We start from the raw sequence: 19229 nt of genomic DNA on the forward strand, positions 1-19229 counted from the left end.
CCTTTTTGAAAAAGGTTTTGGTTTTAATTCGATCTCCATCCACGTGTAGGGATAGGTCTAGGAAATCTATGGTAGCTAACCTTTACATGGGTTGGTGGGAGGAGTGCCACATCTTTGGGGGTGGGAGCCGCCTACTGGGTGATGTTGCGTGGTATGGGAGGTACATCGACGACCTCTTGGTCATTTGGAAAGGGGCATCTGAAAGTATCCCTTTGCTTTTGAACTATCTCAATTCTAATACCCTTAATCTGCAGTTCACATTTAGCTGGCATAAAGATTCCATTGACTATCTGGATGTTACCCTGGTTGGTGACCCAATCAGGGGGAGGATACTTTCTAAGACCTACCGGAAACCCAGCAGTGGCAACACTACCCTTCGAGCCACTAGCTGTCATCCGACACATACTATTCGCGGGGTTCCTGTGGGGGAGTTCATTAGAGCCCGCCGCAACTGTTCGGAGGCAGCTTGGCTCGAGGAGGAATTTGGGAAAGTTGAAGCCAGACTGTGGGAGAGGGGCTATCCTGAATCGATGATTAAGAGGGGTAAGGCCCGGGCGCTTTCTAGGGATAGGAACCAACTTTTGAACAACACAGATCAGGATGTAGTTAAATCCCCCAGACCCACCTTTGTGACAACTTACAGTGTGGAGTATAACAAGATCGTCTCAATTCTTAAAAAATACCTCCCGATTCTGGAGGGGGATGAAGATTTACGTAATGTTATACAGCAGGGGGTACGTTTTGCGAGCAGGCGTGCTCCCACTTTGGCCCAGTCCTTATCCCCAAGTTTATTCAACTCTGGGGCTGTAAATCGTACCTGGCTTAGCTCGACAGGCTCTTATAGGTGTGGAGTGAGGACATGCCGCTATTGTAACGTTCATACCCGAACCCAGGAAGCTATTTCCACTGCAAACGGCCATAGGTTCCCTATTAAACAGTTTATCAATTGTGGCACTCGATATGTTATATATCTGGTTAATTGTGGGGAGTGTGCCATCCAATATGTTGGGTGCACCACCAGACCTTTGCGTGCCAGAATAGGGGAACATTACTGTGGTCCGGGGTGGCTGAGTACCAATGTTTCAAATGTGGCGAAACATTTTCGCCAAGTCCATCATGGCGACATGTCCTATTTTTCTTACCATGGCCTAGAAAGGATATCTCAAAATGTTAGGAGTGGAGATATAATTAAACAACTAAAAAGCCGTGAGGCTTTATGGATTTATAGGTTGGGTACGAGACTCCCCAATGGTTTAAATTCCCGTTGGGATTTGGCCCTAATTACCTAATCTTGCAGCTGAGCCCGTTTCTCTCTTTCTCCCTCATTTTATTAATTGCACTATTACCATATATGGGTTGCTTTTATCATTATTTTTTAATATGTTTATTATTGTTAATATCCCCTCTTTATGTGGATTAGAAGGCTACCCCTGGTTTCAGGGCCGCCTCCCCCACAGGAGGAGGGTATATAAGTTCTTCCTGTGTCATTCTTACTTCAGCTATGATTAAGGACCATCCGGTCTGAAACATGTCAGCTGGAGATGTGTGACTGTGTTTGCTGATTTTGGATACGTCCATAATAAAGGACTTCTTTAGGACAACGTGCGGATCCCCTTTTTTCTCTTACTGTAGTGCAATGGTGTTGAGCAGTGAATTGTAGGCCAGCTGTGTTATTGTTTAAGTAGTGGACGAAATGTGTGATACTATTAGAGTCACCATGCCAGATGAAGATTAAGTCGTCAATGTATCTTTTATAGAAAATAATATTATTGTGAAAGGGATGTTCGGGATGAAGTTTTAAAAGTTCTAGGAGGCCCATGGACAGGTTCGCAAACGAGGGCGCGAATGAACTGCCCATGGCCGTCCCGGTCAGCTGGTGGTAATACTTATTCTGGAAACTAAAGGTATTATGTGTCAAAATAAATTCAGCACATTGTGTAATGAAATTTCTCTGGGTCATGGGCATAAGTGGATTGGTACTAAGAAAATGGTCGACGGCCGTTAGTCCAAAATTATGGGGAATGTTAGTGTACAATGACGTTACATCGCATGTGAGCCAGTGGTAATTGTCCTGCCACACAATATCCTTCATCAACTGTATAAGGTGCTGCGAGTCCTTAAGGTAAGATGGGAGTGACCGTACATGAGGTTGAAGATGATGATCAACAAAGACAGACAGATTACTTGTAGCGGGCTCGATACCTGATATGATTGGTCGGCCCGGTGGTTTGCTGAGTGTTTTGTGTATCTTGGGTAGGTAATAAAAGAAAGGGGTTCTGGGGTACTGATTAGTGAGGAAGGTTCTCTCCTTTTTAGTAAGAATGCCCTTAAAAAAGTTTTCATTTATAAATGCTTTTAGTGTATTGTTGTATTCCTCTGTCGGATCATGATCGAGGATGGCATAATGTAGGGGATTGTCTAACAGACGGGAGGCCTCCTCCAGATAATCCGCCCGATTTAGAAGAACGATACCCCCACCCTTGTCTGCAGGTCTAATCACGACATCATGCGTTGTTTTCAGTCTATGTAGAGCAGATTGTTCTGCACGTGTGAGATTGGAGGAGGGGGAATCCTGTAAGTTAATCTTTAGGAGATCCTCTAAAACCAAATCGTGAAAGGATTGTAGTAAATGGCCCTTGGATGCTGTAGGGTAGAATCTAGAGCGTCCCTTTAGCTGGGTGATAATGTACCTCTCAGTAGAGACCTCTCCTGGGTTTATTGTAACGGGTGGTATTAAGGGATTGTCAGTAATGATCAAACCATCATTAGGGCTGGCAGAAGATTCCTTGTGTTTTTTTATTGCAAAGTGACGTCTTAATGTAAGCTTCCGTATATAAGCATTAAGATCAGTATACAGTTCATTTAGGTTTGATGTATTGGTGGGGCAGAATGATAAACCTTTCTCCAATAATTTTGTTTCATGTACAGACAGTACATGATCGGATAAATTAAAAATACTTTTTAGTTGCGGGTTAGGATTGGGCATGGCCGTGGTGCATCTTTTTTTATGTGTTTTGCCTTTGCCCCGGCGGCCTCTTTTCCGGGGTCTGGGTGCGAACGCTTCATGTTGGGTCTGAGATTCAGAATCACCTGATTGTTGGTGGGGCTCGGTAGTGGGAGAACCAGTGTGTTTTGGGATAGGGAGGCTGGTAAGTCTAAAAAACATGCTGTGGTCAAGGTGCTGTCTAAATTTTCCGTGTTGTCGGGTGTATCATTTTGAATTAATGGGTCTGCAGGGTGGTCTGAATTCTGTGTAGATGTCTCATGTACACTAAATTGAGAGACATTGATGATGTCTGTAGTGTTATTGCAGGCATGATTGGCTAGTTCGATACTATTTGAATCAGGTAAGGGCGGAGCACACAATGTGGTCGGTGGCGGCCCTTGGAGGAACTTGTATAGAGGTTTCAAGTTACCGGATTTGGGTATATTTTTGTTGTTTTTAATTTTGATGTTTGGTAATTTTCCTTTCTTGGTTTTGTTTTTAAAGATTGGATCCTTCTTGGTTTTAATTGCAGGAGTAATTTTACTCGCTGGTGTTATTTTAGGGACCGCAGGAGGGTCGGCCGACCCCGTCTCCATTGTGGAGGAAGAGTTGATCATAGGCCCACCAAAAAGTGTTTTTTCAAGTGTAGTGGTGTGGGCGAAACTGAACTTTAGTGGAACATATGCTGGGGGAGGTGGTAATGGCGTGACAGGTGCTGTGATTGGGGGTGGAAAAGTAGGAGGTGGCAGGGGGCAAGGGGGTGGATAAGAAGGAAAGATACGAGGTGTTGGTGGGGGAATAGTGATGCTCATGAGTGGCAACAGTGGGGGACGTGGGGGTATAGGATCGGTTATAGGGAACCGAGTTTTACGCTCGCGTTCCCTATGTTCTGCATATGCTAACCGATCCCTATTCAATTTTCTTAATTTGGTGTCAATGGTGTCAACCTCAAACTTTTTTACCTGTGAGATGAGGTTGGACATGTGAAATTGATATGATTTGTTTTTTATTATTTTATTATGTTATCAGTTCAACTGAAGCTGATTTTATTTTTCATTTTATATTAATTTTATATTAATTCATTTATGTACTCCTGCTTTAGATAATATATGCATTCATGTGTTTTTATATAATTATTGCGATCAGGTGATGTACGTGATTTTTTGCAATTTTTGTGTATTTTTGTGTTTTTATTACTTTTTATTACTAGTCGTTTGTTTGCTTTTTATTAATATTTTTTTATTTTTCTTTTAATTTAATTTATTTTTGTGATAAATGTGAAAAATTGATCTGAATACCAACTTTCAGTAAATAGAATTTCCCTAGCCCCACTTAAACCCAATCAGTATCCAGGTACTACCTGTATCCCCCTAGTTATAAGCTCCCACTACCTTGCTAATTCACACCCAATATAAATGGCATTTATTTCTAATGCATAGAAACGTTTTGACATTCCTTTGGCATTTATGCGCATGCAGCGTTAGTAGTTTGTGTATGTACGCGTCGTTTCGGACGCATAAGAAGCGTTAGATGGCCGCATACGAGCGTAACATATGTTGCCCACAACATACCAATTCCAAAATGGCGCCGACACCCTCCGGCGCATGCGCGCTATACACCACTTCCGCCTAGCACAGCGGAAGTTAGATAGGACAATGCGGAGACGGCGTTCTCCGCACATTTGGACTATTTATAGAGCCCAGCGCGCCTCGCTTTCCTACTGAGGCGCTCTAGTTCGTTCCAGACCCCCAATCGGTAAGTTCTTTCTACTGCTTTGTCCACACTGGACACCAATGTTTGTTATGGATATATCTAGCACTATAGTAAATTCTTGGCATCACTGTATTTTAGGCAAAGCTCTCCCCTCCCTCCCCTTTTATTTACCCGGTCACCTGCATTAAGTAATACACTATACCACCGTTTAAGGTCATTAAAAAACCACTAGAGAGTGAGTGAAAAGAGCCATTCTGATTCACTTCGATTATTTGGACACTGGAAACAATGGCTTATATGATATATAGTTTATACATCTGCTTTTTGAAATACGTGTCTATACCAAGGTTTAAATGATTTCCAATGATCATATATTTAAGCTACAGGCTTGCACGGTGATTTACATTCTATTCTGTGGAGCTTTCACTCCTGTGTTGATTAGTTTAAGTTATTACAAGCTTTTGGGGTCATGTTTCTATGTTTTCATGTATGTTATTATTCTGTATCTTTTATAGCTTGTACTCCTGTTTGATTGCCTGAGGAAGCGGGATAATCCCATGAAACGCGTAGCACCTGGGAGTACCAATAAATTGATGAATTTGTTGACCAAACATTGTGGTTTCCATTGGCTTTTGGTCTGTTGAAAGGGTGGTGAATACGTTTCCCCCCAAGTTTTTAAACATAGTATTGTTTTTACTCTTTTTGGCGCCTCTGGTCCTTATCCTAAACAGAATGCAGTCCACCTGTGGTGGCAAGGATCTTTCCTAATTTCTTCTACAGAGAGCGACATCTTACACCTGAGTGGGGTCAGGTTCTAATTCTCCCCACCCGCATATGGAGTGGTTGCCTAGGGACAACCCATGTTTGTGAGTATAAATCTATTTCGATTAATTGTGTCTCTATTGCTTTGAAATACCACACCATTTGGGCTCTCGGTCTTTTGTTTTTTGTCTCTTAAGTGCTGTCTTTCAATGTAAGCCAATGGGAGTTGCTTACATTGTAAGACAGGGCCAGGAGCCAATTAAATCGGCTCCTGACCCACTCACAGGGCTCTGCTGTCATGGAGACAGGCAGAGGGAGTGAGCTGCAGTCGGAGACAGCGGGGATTAAGCGGTGAGATTGGCAGGAGCGATGAAAACGCTGGATGCATGCAGTGTCGGTGAGTTGAAATCTAAGCCCTGGCAGCCAGATAGCCATCAGAAAAGGGCGTAGATTTCAACTACGTCGGTCCTTAAGTAGTTAAAGTAACACGGAAGCAAAAAAAACCACCTCATGATAAAATGAATTGTATGTGGAGTAAGGATAATTAATAGAACATTAGTAGCAAATAAGAGTCTCTTGTTTTTATTTTTAGGTATATAGCTTTTTTTTCATAGCATTGCATCATTCTATCATATTTACAATTAACTAACCACACTGTATTTTAAACTATGAAACAGACCAGAGCTAATGACCTTTTAAACTTCACCACAGTAAAAATCTTATCTGAAGTTTCTTGACTTCCTGTACTGGAAACAGTATGGGGCTGGTTTGTTTCTGTGCTACTATTGTTCTATTTCTTGGCTGTACTACACATACAATTCATTATATCCTAAGTTTATTTTCACTTCAGATTCCCTTTAATGTCCATTTAATCTTCAGCAATTATTGTGCATATATTTTTTTCATAAGCTAGATTTGTTTTATATATCCATCTAAAGGGAAGGTTCCTGCATAAGCACATTAAAATATAAAATATATAAATATAACTAAATAAAACAAAACTCAGAACCTTCTTTGAAATCACCTTTTTTCTCCATGTGGTAACGGAAATGTAGCATTTTGAGAGGACAAAAACATTTATATACAATGATGGAGACTCGTCTGCCCTTCATTCTGCAATCATAGTAATGACAGTGAGCGAGAGATTAGGTCAGAAGAAAGCTGCAGAACCTCCCTGCTGTGACTATACTTAAATTATTGTAAAATTATACACCCTCAAATTCCAAAAACACATTCTATTATAAACATGCTTTTCTCAAAGAATGTCTTCAACGTCACAGCAATTACATTTTGAGTAACTGTTACAGAAATTTTCAAACAGATATGGTGCAAATGGTCATATTTTTCTACAGGGATTAATTATTTTCTTTTCACTGAAAGAAGTAAACAATTCAAATTGGTATAAAAACATTGTGGATTTGGGAAAATGTGTTTATATGTGCTTAATAAATAGTTTTTTTTAAAGTTACTTCCACATAAAGTTACTTTTTATAATTATTTTCTGAGCAATAAGCACCAAGTTCAGGCAGCCCTGTTGTTTGTAATTTGAGGACATTATTACGTTGAAGTTCCTGGACAGTTTCAACAAGCTTTATGATCTGAATGCAAGTTGATCTTAGCGTGCTTATTAGGTTCCTAAATACCTTAGACTTTGTTTTCTAAAGGGATTGATTATGATGATTATTTTGGGTTCCACACATCCACAGACTCATAAGTGGAAAGTGGGCATGGTGGAAAATTATGCCTGACCATGATTGCTATTTTCAGCACCTTCCCTCCCCTCTACATAGAGCAGAACAGGTGAGATGGTTAAAAATGATTATTTTTTTAGGCACTATAAGTGACCTGATGAAGTGGGATTTTAAGGCCCACAAAATGCATCATCTTATGCAATAAATTGTCTTAACCATTAGTGGTTGTCATTTTTATAGGAAAGCATTCTCTTACCTCTGTGTAAACAATTTTTACCCATTTTATACAATTCTTGGGTTCTTTCTCTACACCTGAAAATCCCAAAAGTGTGTTCTAGGCCTTAGAGGTAATAATAAGCTCTTAGAGATAGCAGTGCAAATGGCATGGGTACATACAGGCAGCATAAACAAATGTGTACTTCTGATTATTTTCATACAAATGGTCATTTCTTTTTCACTTTTCAAGGCATATGATCACCCAAAACCTGTCTAAGCTATTAACAAGAAATGAACCTGTCCCCTCCCAATTTGATGCAGTCTGGAGACTTTTATTTTCTTGGGGGTCTATAAGGTGTAGTTTGTGAATGGGAGAGATAGGAGTGCAAAGATTGAAAGCGGAACTGTAGATACAAAATAAACACATTGTTTCACTTACCTGGGGCTTCCCATAGCCCCCAGCGGGCGTCCTGTCTCGCGCCGCTCCTCAACGAGCCTCCGTTCTCCCGCCGCCAGCTACTTTTGGTTTCGCCATCGGGCCACTGCGCCCTTTCTTCGCGTTCCCCGCTATTGCAGAGGGGAACTTGAAGAAAGGATACACTTGGCCGGGGTGCGCTGGCCTCGACTTACAAATCGAGGGACGGGACAGAGCGGCGGCGGGGGAACGGAGACTCCTGGAGACTCGGCGCGGGACAGGACAGATGCTGGGGGCCTGGGGAAGCCCCAGGTAAGTGAAACAATGTGTTTATTGTGTATCTACAGTTCTGATTAGTTGGAATCTAATGTAGGAGCAGCTATCGCTGTGTTATGGGGGTTTTTGTATCTATTTTTCTACTGAACTAAGAAGTTACAGAGATTTACTTTTTCAGTAAAACATTTCTTTCTGTTGACATGAAAAAAAATCCTTGTCTTTGTCACTGCACACTTGCAAAATAAAAAAAAAATCTCACCTATATGGTGTCTTTGCTATATAAAAAAAATATTTTCTGCCTGAAGAAAAAAAAAGTCAAAAATAGTCACATGAAAGCAAATGCTCCCATGTTTCACTTCTATGGTGTTGACAACGGCTTGCCATTTAAGGGAAACATTTTCAAAATTTTTACTATTAAAAAAGGGAGAAAACCTCTATATCTTTTAACCATTTGTGAATGCTTACTGTCTCAAGGAAAGATTTCCCACATAAAAAAAGGTTTCTGGATTGTGTATATTTTTCTTGCTAGCAAAAGTTTGCTGTTTCAGTGACAAATGTCCAACACAATTTACATGAAAAAGAACAATTGCTTGTATGGCTATGGCTAAGGTCTACTATATTGCTGTAATCTTATCCACAGTTTATACATGGTAAGCTTTTTTGCAGTGGTAGACGAGCCCATATGAAGCACAACCTGAGGTCACGGTCTGTGCTTCGCTAAAATCCAGCCCTGCATGTGACCATTTGGAGCAGAGTACACAAGCAGCTCAGGGTGACCCAGAATCACTTGGAAATGCTCACATGCAAGGCTGGATTTTAGCCCTTTTTCTCATCTACAAGGTAGGAAATGAAGCTTGGAATCTATCCACCACATAGCGATTTAAAGGTCAGAAGCCATTTTTGATTGAGGAGGGCTTAGTGGTGAGCTTGAATTGTCATAAAAGTAGTTTCCATATCAAACATACATTTTTGTCTGACATAAACATTTCTATGATATTTATATAATTTTCACAAGATAAAAAAAATATATATTTTTTAAATGTGGGTTTTTTATGTCCAATGACTTCAATGCTTTTGATGAAAATGTGTTTTCATGTGACCCCATTTTTTTCAACAAATATTCTTACTTGTGCAAAAAGATTTTTCACAAGATATAAAACAGAATTTTCTTAGCCTCTTCAGGTTCCAGAGTTTTTACCCTTAAAGTGATCCTTAAGCGAAGTAAAAAAAAAATGAGATTTACTCACCTGGGGCTTCCCTCAGCCCCCTGCAGCCGATCGGTGCCCTCGCAGCCCCGCTCTGACGCTCCAGGACCTGCTGGTGAACACTTCCGGTTTGGCCGTCACCAGCCGACAGGCATGGGAACGCGAGTGATTCTTCGCGTTCCCAGCCTGTATATCGCCCCCTATGCTGCTATTGCGGCCAGGAGATGCGCGCGCATCCTGCGCACGATCTCCTGCTAGCCCCATAGAAGACCGTTCACGACAATGGGAGTGGAGCGGTCCTGGGGCTGCCGCACTGCTCACGCAATTGGCATGGAGCAGTCGGCAACAGGTTAAATACAAAATAGTAGTATGGGATTCCACTAAACTCCTATTTAAGAGTAGGACTATAGATACAATTGCTTACCCCATTGGTTTGTTTTCAGTTCAGGTTTTCTTTAAAGTGTGCTCGAGCCAAAGCTCAGGTACAAAATTAGATATTTACCTAAAGAGAGGGAAGCCTCAGGATCCTATTGAGACTTCCCTCAGTGCTCTAATGTCCCCCTTCGCTGAGTGTTGCTCCCCCGGAAGATAGGCAACAAGGCATTGTAACTGATCCTATCAGGGCCATGCACCTCCTCTTCTATCAGTGCGGCTGTAGCTGTGCAAGCACGCCCGCGCATGCGCATTAAGCTGGAGCCGCTTGTGCAACAGGCGAGGAGCGCGGCCCAGGTGTGCAGGGGGCCATGCTGAATAAGGGGGGACACCGTAGCATTTAGGGAAGCCTCAATAGAATCCAGAGGGAAGCCTCAATAGAATCAAGAGGGAAGCCTCAATAGGAAGAGGCTTCCCTCTCTTTAGGTAAATATCTCTTTTTTAACCTGAGCTTCGGCTTGAGTTCCCTTTAAGAAACTAAGCTGTATGTTTAAGGCTGTATCTGTACTATACACCAACAATTGTAGTTGCTCAAGCTGGCCAATAGAGTGTAAAGGATTGATTTTCATGACTCAACTCTCTGAAATTGAATGAGATTTAAATATCTTTCTGTTTACAATTGCAGTGGAAGTTAAAGAGAAACTGTGACCAAGAATTCAACTTCATCCCAATCAGTAGCTGATACCCCCTTTCCCATTGGAAATCTTTACCTTTTCACAACCAGATCATCAGTGGGCTCTGTATGGCTGATATTGTGGTGAAACCCCTACCACAGTGGGATGTCAGGACCATGGTCCTGACAGTTTCCTGCTTGTGAACCTCATTGCATTGTGGGAAATAACAGCTGTTTACTGCACCTGTTCACATCACCTGCCAGCAGTAAAAATGTCACCATGTGATAAATGTCAGAATGTAAATCAGGGAGAGGGAAGATTTTACAGTGGAAAAACTCTGACTATATAATTTCTACATAATTATTGTAAAAATGAAGCACTTTTGTAATTACATTATTTTCACTGGAGTTCCTCTTTAAATTTGAGAAGTTTTTTTTTTTTTTTAAGTGCACTGCTAAATTTTCAAGATTTTATTTTTAGTATTCAAATGGCCATATGTGTGAAACTTGATCAAAGGATTTCCATTGAATTGGAGAATGAAGTGTGGATGGATAACCTGACAAGCAGATCGTGATTATCTGTTATGGTGGAAACAATCTTTTCTTACCTGTGTGATAGAACTTTCCAGAAAATCCCAGATTAAAAGTAAAATTTGTAACCATAGATCTAAGTAATTTCTGTGTGTCAAGAAGAGCCTGAAAAACAAACAAAATGTCCTCTGTAAGGATATGATCACACTCTTCTGATTTTATATAAATTAAACCACTGTATTATAACATAAAACAACCTTATCATATGAGATGAGACTTTTACTGACATTATTCCCAGCCCACTAGGGATGGTTAGAAAGGCTCATTTGTGATTCTGTGGAAACTAAGCAAACGAAAGTTTCAGCACAACTGGGTCAGCAAATGTGTGCTTGGTCACTAAACAACATATAGGTAAATAAAGAGCTATGACCATATAATAGCACCGCCCACAAATATATGCAAAAGAGTATACAAAACTTATTAATGCATCAAATGACACTATATCATGAATACCCCAGGTGATTATTATCAATACCATTCATGAATAGGTAATGCATGAATGGTATTGATAATAATCACCTGGGGTGCTCAATATCAGAGCTACCACAGTGATAGAACCTGGGTTCCATACCTCTCATAAGGAGACTTTAAGTTAAAGTGCATAAGTTATAACCAATATTAGCAGCCAGTATTGTCAGTGATAGTGAACAAAATAATAAACACAAAAACACATTGAATCAAGAAAAAATAGCGCCAAACAACAAGACTATAACCTGTGGGCTAATGGATGCTATATATAGTGATATGATGCTGGGACTGCAGTGCAAAGCATGGTGGTGGAGGAGAGAAGCTTATGTGACCCAGGATGAATGCGTACCATAAGGTGTCCGATAATGGAGGAAGCCCCAGCAGACTACTCTACCGCTGCCATAGCAGTCACGCCACTTTATCAACAGAGGGGGATCCAGCGTTAGATAGGTGATAGATGCCACACTATATAGTGCTGAGAGAGCGGTCACGTGAGAGCGAGGCGCGTCACATGATACCGCTTGCGTAAGCCATCCAAAATGGAGAGCGCAAGTCTGCAGGAAGCAAGGAAGCCACGCTGGAGTGCAAGGAAGCATAAGTATACGAAAGGCCACTGGCCAGTAGGGACATGAGAATGCATGGGCATTACTATATATTAGCATCCATCCATATTTTTTCTGGAAAAAAGGCAAAGGCTTTTCACAACATGATTAATGCAAGCATATATGAATCTAGGCATAATTATTAAAGCAACATGATGGTAGAAATGTCAAAAAATGTCAATTTGTCCATTATAAGAATATATAAAGAATATTAATAAACCAAGGAAACAAGATGCATGTCCAGTAAGTCAGTAATCATAGTCCTGCAAACTGACGCATAGCGATCAACCACATACCGCGCATAGTTCAAATATGTCTCATCTAGGTCTATAAAGCAGTCCAAAGGGAAGCCCACCAGAAAAGTCTATATACAATAACATCACATGAAGGCTCAAGATGTATACATCATATAGGCAACAACAGAGGACATTCATGAAAAATCAGGTTCATAGAAGGAAATTATCTGCTGTTAATTAGTTCAGTCCGATTTCTCTGTCGAGCTGCATGGAATGCCTTCTTGATGACCTTACTAGGGTAACCACAGTCATTGGCCAATTTCTGCCAATTTCCATTTTCTGATTTTCCGTTTTGATCTCCATCTTTCCGATATCTGATTTTCATTTTTCTGATTTCTGTGAGTATTGTATTTGTCATTTTTTTGCATCAGAGAATTCAAAAAATGTCAAAAAAAGGAAATCAGAAAATCGGAAATTGGAAAAAACGGAATCTTGTGAGTGGTCTAAATTCTCTGATTGGTCCAATGCTTCTGAGTTACGTTGTTAAAATTACTGAGTTGCAGTAAATTGGATTTCAGCAGAATTCTGATTTCCAATATAAGTTTCCTGATTTTCCAAATTCCGATCGGAAATGCGGAAATTTCAATTCCATGGAATCAGAATGAGCATCCCTACAGCCCACTGAACTAAGCAAAATCCACTGACATCTATCTCCGGCATCTCAGGTATCTCCAGTTCTGCTCAAATTTAAATCTAAACATTTTTTCTATTATTAAAACCCTTTACAGTGATGTGGTTGTGGTTTCCAATTTATGTTCACGTTTGTGGAGTGGCATGTGGAATCCCCTAACATCTCCCTGTGGTGTCTAATCAAAGTGACAACCAGCACCCAGGAGAGAATCCGTTTCAATGAGTTGCTATACTGCAAGGAGTTTTACCGCTGGACTCTATGGGATTGGTTTACTGAGTTTCTCTTGAGCTGGATAACAATGGAGAACAGACGTGATTCAGTAAACCTAAAATATGCTTTAAAATTGTAAAGCACAAAACATTTTTTTACAGTCTAGAAATGGTAAAGCACACCTGTACAGGAAAAAAGGCAAACAAGTAAAATACATTCGGAAATGATGGATACAGAGACTTAGTGAATGGCGGAAAACTGAAAACCGAGTGCTGCATGACAGTATCTTTTAAACTTACCATACCATTTAGGAATCTTTGAATAAGGCTTTCATTGAAAGTACAGTAAATGGTTAAAGGTATTGAACTTTTTTCCTTGTCTTACTTCAGTTTTTTTTATCTATAAGGGTATTTGACAGTCATGGCAACCACTGCTTATACGTGAAGAGGAAGGAGTAGGATGGCCACTTATTGGGCCTGATTCATGAACCTCCAGTAAAATGTAAAAGCATGTCAGCCACTCCCCTTCCCCCCAAACGTTCACACACACCAAGAGATACTGCTTAAAAAGACTCTGTAACAAAATGTTATTTCTTCTATCCTATAAGTTCCTATACCTGTTCTAATGGGGTCTGGATTACTGCAGCCTTTTCTAGTTGCACTGTCTCTGTAATATATTGAATCTTCTTTTCTTTGTCAAGCTTTGTCGATCCAGGGAGGAATGGGCTGCCTCTGTTGTTATTGGGACTAGTTATGCACCTACATGCCCCCTCTAGGCTCTGTGTGCTTGGTTTATTGCTCCAAGACAACGTCCCTGCTCTCAGTTTCAGCTTGTCTGTGATGCAGTTTGTGAGGCTGAGGGGGGGGGGGGGAAGGGGAGATGCCTGTTACACGCTGAGAAACTGTGAGAATGCCAGACTGGAGAGCAGATAATTCACTATGTAATAAAAACTTGCAGTATACTGTAACATGATTATATATATATATATATATACATATATATATATATATATATATATATATACTGTATATATATATATATATATATATATATATATATAATCATTATAATCATGTACATATATATATATATATATATATATATATATATATGTATATATATATATATATATATATATACTGTATATATATATATATATATATATATATATATATATATATATATATATATATATATATATATATATATATAATCATTACAATCATGTTACAGTATACTGCAAGTTTTTATTACATAGTGAATTATCTGCTCTCAAGTCTGGCATTCTCACAGCTTCTCAGCATGTAACAGGCAGCTCACTCCCCCCTCAGCCTCACAAACTGCATCACAGACAAGCTGAAACTGAGAGCAGGGACGTTGTCTTAGAGCAATAAACCAAGCACACAGAGCCTAGAGGGGGCTTGGTGGTGGGGGATCAAAGCCAAACTTTCCCCTCCAAAATAAGTATTTTGCGTAGAGTTTTTTTAAAATGGTTTTTAAAAGAGATGGTAATACCTCAACTTTAGCGGTTAATAGCAATTTAAAGCCCCCATGCGGCTGTACAGATATCCCTGGCCAAAGTGTTTCCAGTTCCACTCGGTTTCCAGGTAGTCATTACACACTGTATACTGATTGACCTCCTGTAAACCCCAGCATGAAATTCACTTTCTTTTGATATAGATATATTTACACTACCGATAGGTTGATACATTATCTGACATTTAACTGCATTTTAAAATGGATAACTTTAACCACTTAAGCCTATCTGGATGAATATATCCATCCAGATAGGCTGTGCTGCTGCCGGTGCGCCATGTGCCTGATCGCACGTGCTCCCACGCACACTCCCTCCTCCTGCCGTTAGCCCCGGGATAAATGAATGGGAATATAATTCCCATTTATTGATCTAAGTTCCCCGCAGAAAAAACGACGGCCTCTTATTAGAGGCCTTGGTCTTTCTGGGGAAAAAAAGTTTCCCATCTTCCTAATGCTTCCTGGAAGAGTGATCATTCGCTTCCAAGACTTTTTGACTGTGGCCATCTTTTAGACAAATAGTAAAACTACCCCCACATACATTTTTTTTATTAAATAAATACATTAAATTACATTTAAATTTAGCTGTTTACCTCCCACACCAAAAATTACACAAATAAAATTTTTAATAAAAAAAAAAATTACTATTAAAAAAAACCCAAAACATAAATAGTTACCTAAGGGTCTGAACTTTTTGAATATGCATGTCAAGAGAGTATATTAATATAATTTTTTAAACTATAAGCTTGTAAATAGTGATGGACGCAAATTGAAAAAATGCACCTTTATTTCCAAATAAAATATTGGCGCCATAAATTGTGATAGGATTATAATTTAAATGGTGTAATAACTGGGACAAATGGGCAAATAAAATACATAGGTTTTAATTACGGTAGCATGTATTAATTTCAAACTATAATGGCAAAAACCTGAGAAATATATAATTTTCTTTCCATTTCTTTCTTAATCTTCCTGTTAAAATGGATTTAGAATAAAATAATTCTTAGCAAAATGTTCCAACCAAAAAAAGCCTAATTAGTGGTGGAAAAAAACAAGATATAGATAATTTCATTGTGATAAGTAGTGATAAAGTTATTGGCAAATGAATGGGAGGTGAAAGTTGCTCAGATGCATAAGGCGATCAGCATTGTAGGCTGAAGTGCTTAAAACTGATTTTCTCACTACAAAACTACACTACAAGATCTTTCTGAAACATTTACCTACTTTCCCCATTGTTTTTCGTAACATACTCTGCATATTTGGTGATTCTAGCTTGTATGCGGCTTTGCTATTAACCACTAAAGTTGGCGGCCATTGACTTCAATACTAAATGCGAACGCAAACTCTTGGGAACGATGGTTCATGTGGATGTCTGCTGGCTAACAAGTTCATTAATCACTATCGTTTACATGCATCACAGGGGCAGACACTTCACTGTACGCACTGCATTGACCCACATACAATATGAGATTTAATATTAGGCCTTTGTTTGACTAAAACAATTGGTTTATACATATAAGTAATAAGTATACATGGTATCGCCAGCAGAAATTTCTCCTTCAATGCCTAATCATTAGAAATTCATTGATCTGGTAACAAAGTTTGAAAGTCAAGTTCTTCTATGCTCTCATTCTTTTTAAAGGTCACAGACTGAAAGGACACAATACTGAAAATTTTTTAAAAAAATCACTAAAGTTGTTGAAACAATTTGATGTCCGCAAATAAATTATAAATAGTCCAAACTTTTACAAGTCTGTATACCTCAGGTAAAAAAGAAAATCCAATCAATGATTGGCTGTGCACATGACACATTGGTTTTAATTTGCAAAAGAGAAATAACAAAAGCAAAGTACTCATGGTTAAATATAGACATTTTCAAGCCTGCGGGGTGATTGCCTCCTTTTTGCACAGAAAAGAGAACAATCGAAATTTCCTGTTTGTACCATTTTTGCACAGTGGGAGAGTAAGCAGGCCAAGATCTATCAAGTGTTCAATGACAAATTATATGCTCAGTCAGAAATCTACCCATCTATTACCAGCCTAATACAGTCCAAACATACAACTATTAAACTTCATACATTTGTATGAAATTGTAGCTCTGCAAACATCATTCACAAAATTTTGTGAAAAGACTTTTTACTCACTTCCTAATAGGGAGAAAGATAAATTGGTAACTGACCAGTTATATGCACTATTTAGCACTCATATGTTCCATATTGCTTGGGGGGATAGGAGGTTTAAATTATGGATTTAATGAACACATTATGATGGTTCCATTGATTTAATTTGCCCTGAAAGGTTTTAAACAGATCATATTTTATACGTTTTGAAAATATGTCTCTGCTTCAGCTTTGCAAACATTTATTATTTTTACAAAACATGTGCTACAGAAACAGACACTGAGGGCCCTTTTCCACTAGCAATCGCTAGCGTTCGCGCTAAACGCTAGCAATTGCGATTTAGCAAAAGTACAACATTTCCCGGCGATTTCCCGACGTTTGCGATCGCGATTTTGCTATGCTATACACTGCATAGCAAAATCGTGGCAAAAAACATTCCGCTGCGTGATTGCGATTTAGTAAAAAACGAATTGCGGTAGTGGAAATTACCTACCGCGATTCCTATGTTATTTAGCAAACCATAGCGATTTTAAAATCGCTAGCAATTTGCGATTTTGCGATTTAGCAATCACAAACGCTGTAGTGGAAAAGGGCCCTGAGAGAAGGGATCTGGTTATATGGCTGCATAACTATTTTGAGCAGTTAAGAAAAGATCAAATGAGTCAAGGCAATCAATGTACGGTACATATTGTATTAACGTTTTAGATTTATTAAGGTACACCTAAATTATACTTAAATTCAGTAACCATTGTTTTCAATGTAACACAAATAAAAATGTTCCTAAAAATGCATGCAGAATACACAAAACAGGTATGAAACATAACATCTTTGCTCTAGAAGATTAAACACAGTACAGAAATTTATAGGAGCACAAATAGCTGGTAGAAAGTCACTAGAAGGGCTAACAACTCAATAAGTTCCACTTCTCTTGGAAGTTAAATGATAACACTGACATTGGCAGAACAAAATTAGCAGTTTGTCTCATGTTTCTGTTCACCGACAAACCAAAACTGATACACTTCACTTGTATTGAAGGTGGTGGTGGTTGGGGGGGGGGGGGGGGTTAGAGAGGCTCCTCTTCTTTGTTTAATCTGCAAATAGTAACACAAGACAATCTGATAATAGCAAAATTACAGTATGTCCAGTACTGTTATCAATTAGTTTTAGAGAGGTCGAGGTTTGAGTTGTTAACCCTTCTTTTTCCACTACAAATTATAAAGCTGTGTCTTTTAGAGTGGATATTACATTTTGAGCTCCATACCACTTTAGTGAAAAAAGAGATACAAAAATATCAATTGATATATGTGTTAATGAGAACACCTAAAACATGATTGTGATTGATTAGAATTTATACCAGTCTGTTCCCTATGTTACCAATCCAGATATACTTCTCATTTATATTCATATTATTCTTTTGGTGCCTTACTTTTATTAGCTGAACCTTGGTGTAAAAATGATCATCACTATATAATTTCTATACCTTTTTATACATTGTGCAGTTTATATAACAAGATAATTAAAGTGTACCCGAGGCGGTGCGGAGGGGGGCAGATGGGGCATGTTCCCTGCTGCAGGACATGCTTCTGTCCACCCCAACCAACGCCGCTCTCAGCCACCCACCACCGCGCTATAACTCCCCAAAATTGGTGATATGAAATTGTCACCAATCTCGAGGGAAAGGGAGGAGAAGTATTGCCTGCTAGAACACTCACTGCGGGCGTTCTTTCAGGCCTTCCCTAGCTGCCATTGGGCAGCTCTGTCTCTTCACGGCCACTCCCCCGCGACTCTCCCATCTCCCTACATGCTGCTCTGTGTGTGAGACACACAGAATAGCTCTTGCAGCTTGTGACCCCAGGGGTCACGAAAACGAAAACCAAGAGGATGCAGGCCATGCTAGCGGTGGAGAGTGGTGGAGATGGCGGCTACCTGATCCGTCCAGCACTCCGGATCAGGTAGCATTGTTTTTATTTTATTTAAATTCCCACCTCGAGTTCCTTTTAATTTGTTACTTCCCCCCCCCCCTCCTTCCCACACACAAACACATTTTAGTTTATCTATACCACACATTAGGCGGGTCTCCCACTAACCGGCCCTGACACCTCTGTATTAGCTATTATCCCAAAAAGGGCCAAAACTGCGGAGTAGGTTTTATAATCTAATAGATTTTTCAGTTGTAAAATACATCACCCTACTCCAGAAAGCTTTTATTATAGAACATTTCCAAAATCAGTGTGCCAAATCCACTTGTTCATGTTCACATTTCAGGCATGCATGAGTCTCAAATATCCACATTTTATTGACTCTTTTAGGAAAAATTTAGGAGTAAGAATGAGCTTTAAATAACAACTGAAGTGAGAGGGATTTGGAGGAAGCCATCTTTATTTCCTTTTAAAGAGGAGCTGTCAGCCATACTATCTCAGGAAAAATATATATATATAAGTAGATAAATACTTGCTCTACTTACATAAC

General features: G+C 39.4%; 1 protein-coding gene across 6 annotated transcripts in view; it reads right to left on the minus strand.

Annotated features, from left to right (window-relative positions):
• Window positions 1-19229, minus strand: part of LOC137571489 (bifunctional heparan sulfate N-deacetylase/N-sulfotransferase 3-like) — a 353270-nt gene that overhangs the window by 197197 nt on the left and 136844 nt on the right. For all 6 annotated transcript variants that reach the window (XM_068280713.1, XM_068280686.1, XM_068280704.1 and 3 more), the window contains one exon: window positions 10918-11005. In XM_068280713.1, coding sequence (XP_068136814.1) covers window positions 10918-11005 — 88 coding nt within the window. The remainder of the gene's footprint in view (window positions 1-10917; window positions 11006-19229) is intronic.

Source organism: Hyperolius riggenbachi, chromosome 1, assembly GCF_040937935.1.
Source record: "Hyperolius riggenbachi isolate aHypRig1 chromosome 1, aHypRig1.pri, whole genome shotgun sequence".
In the NCBI taxonomy this organism is placed as follows: Eukaryota; Metazoa; Chordata; class Amphibia; order Anura; family Hyperoliidae; genus Hyperolius; species Hyperolius riggenbachi.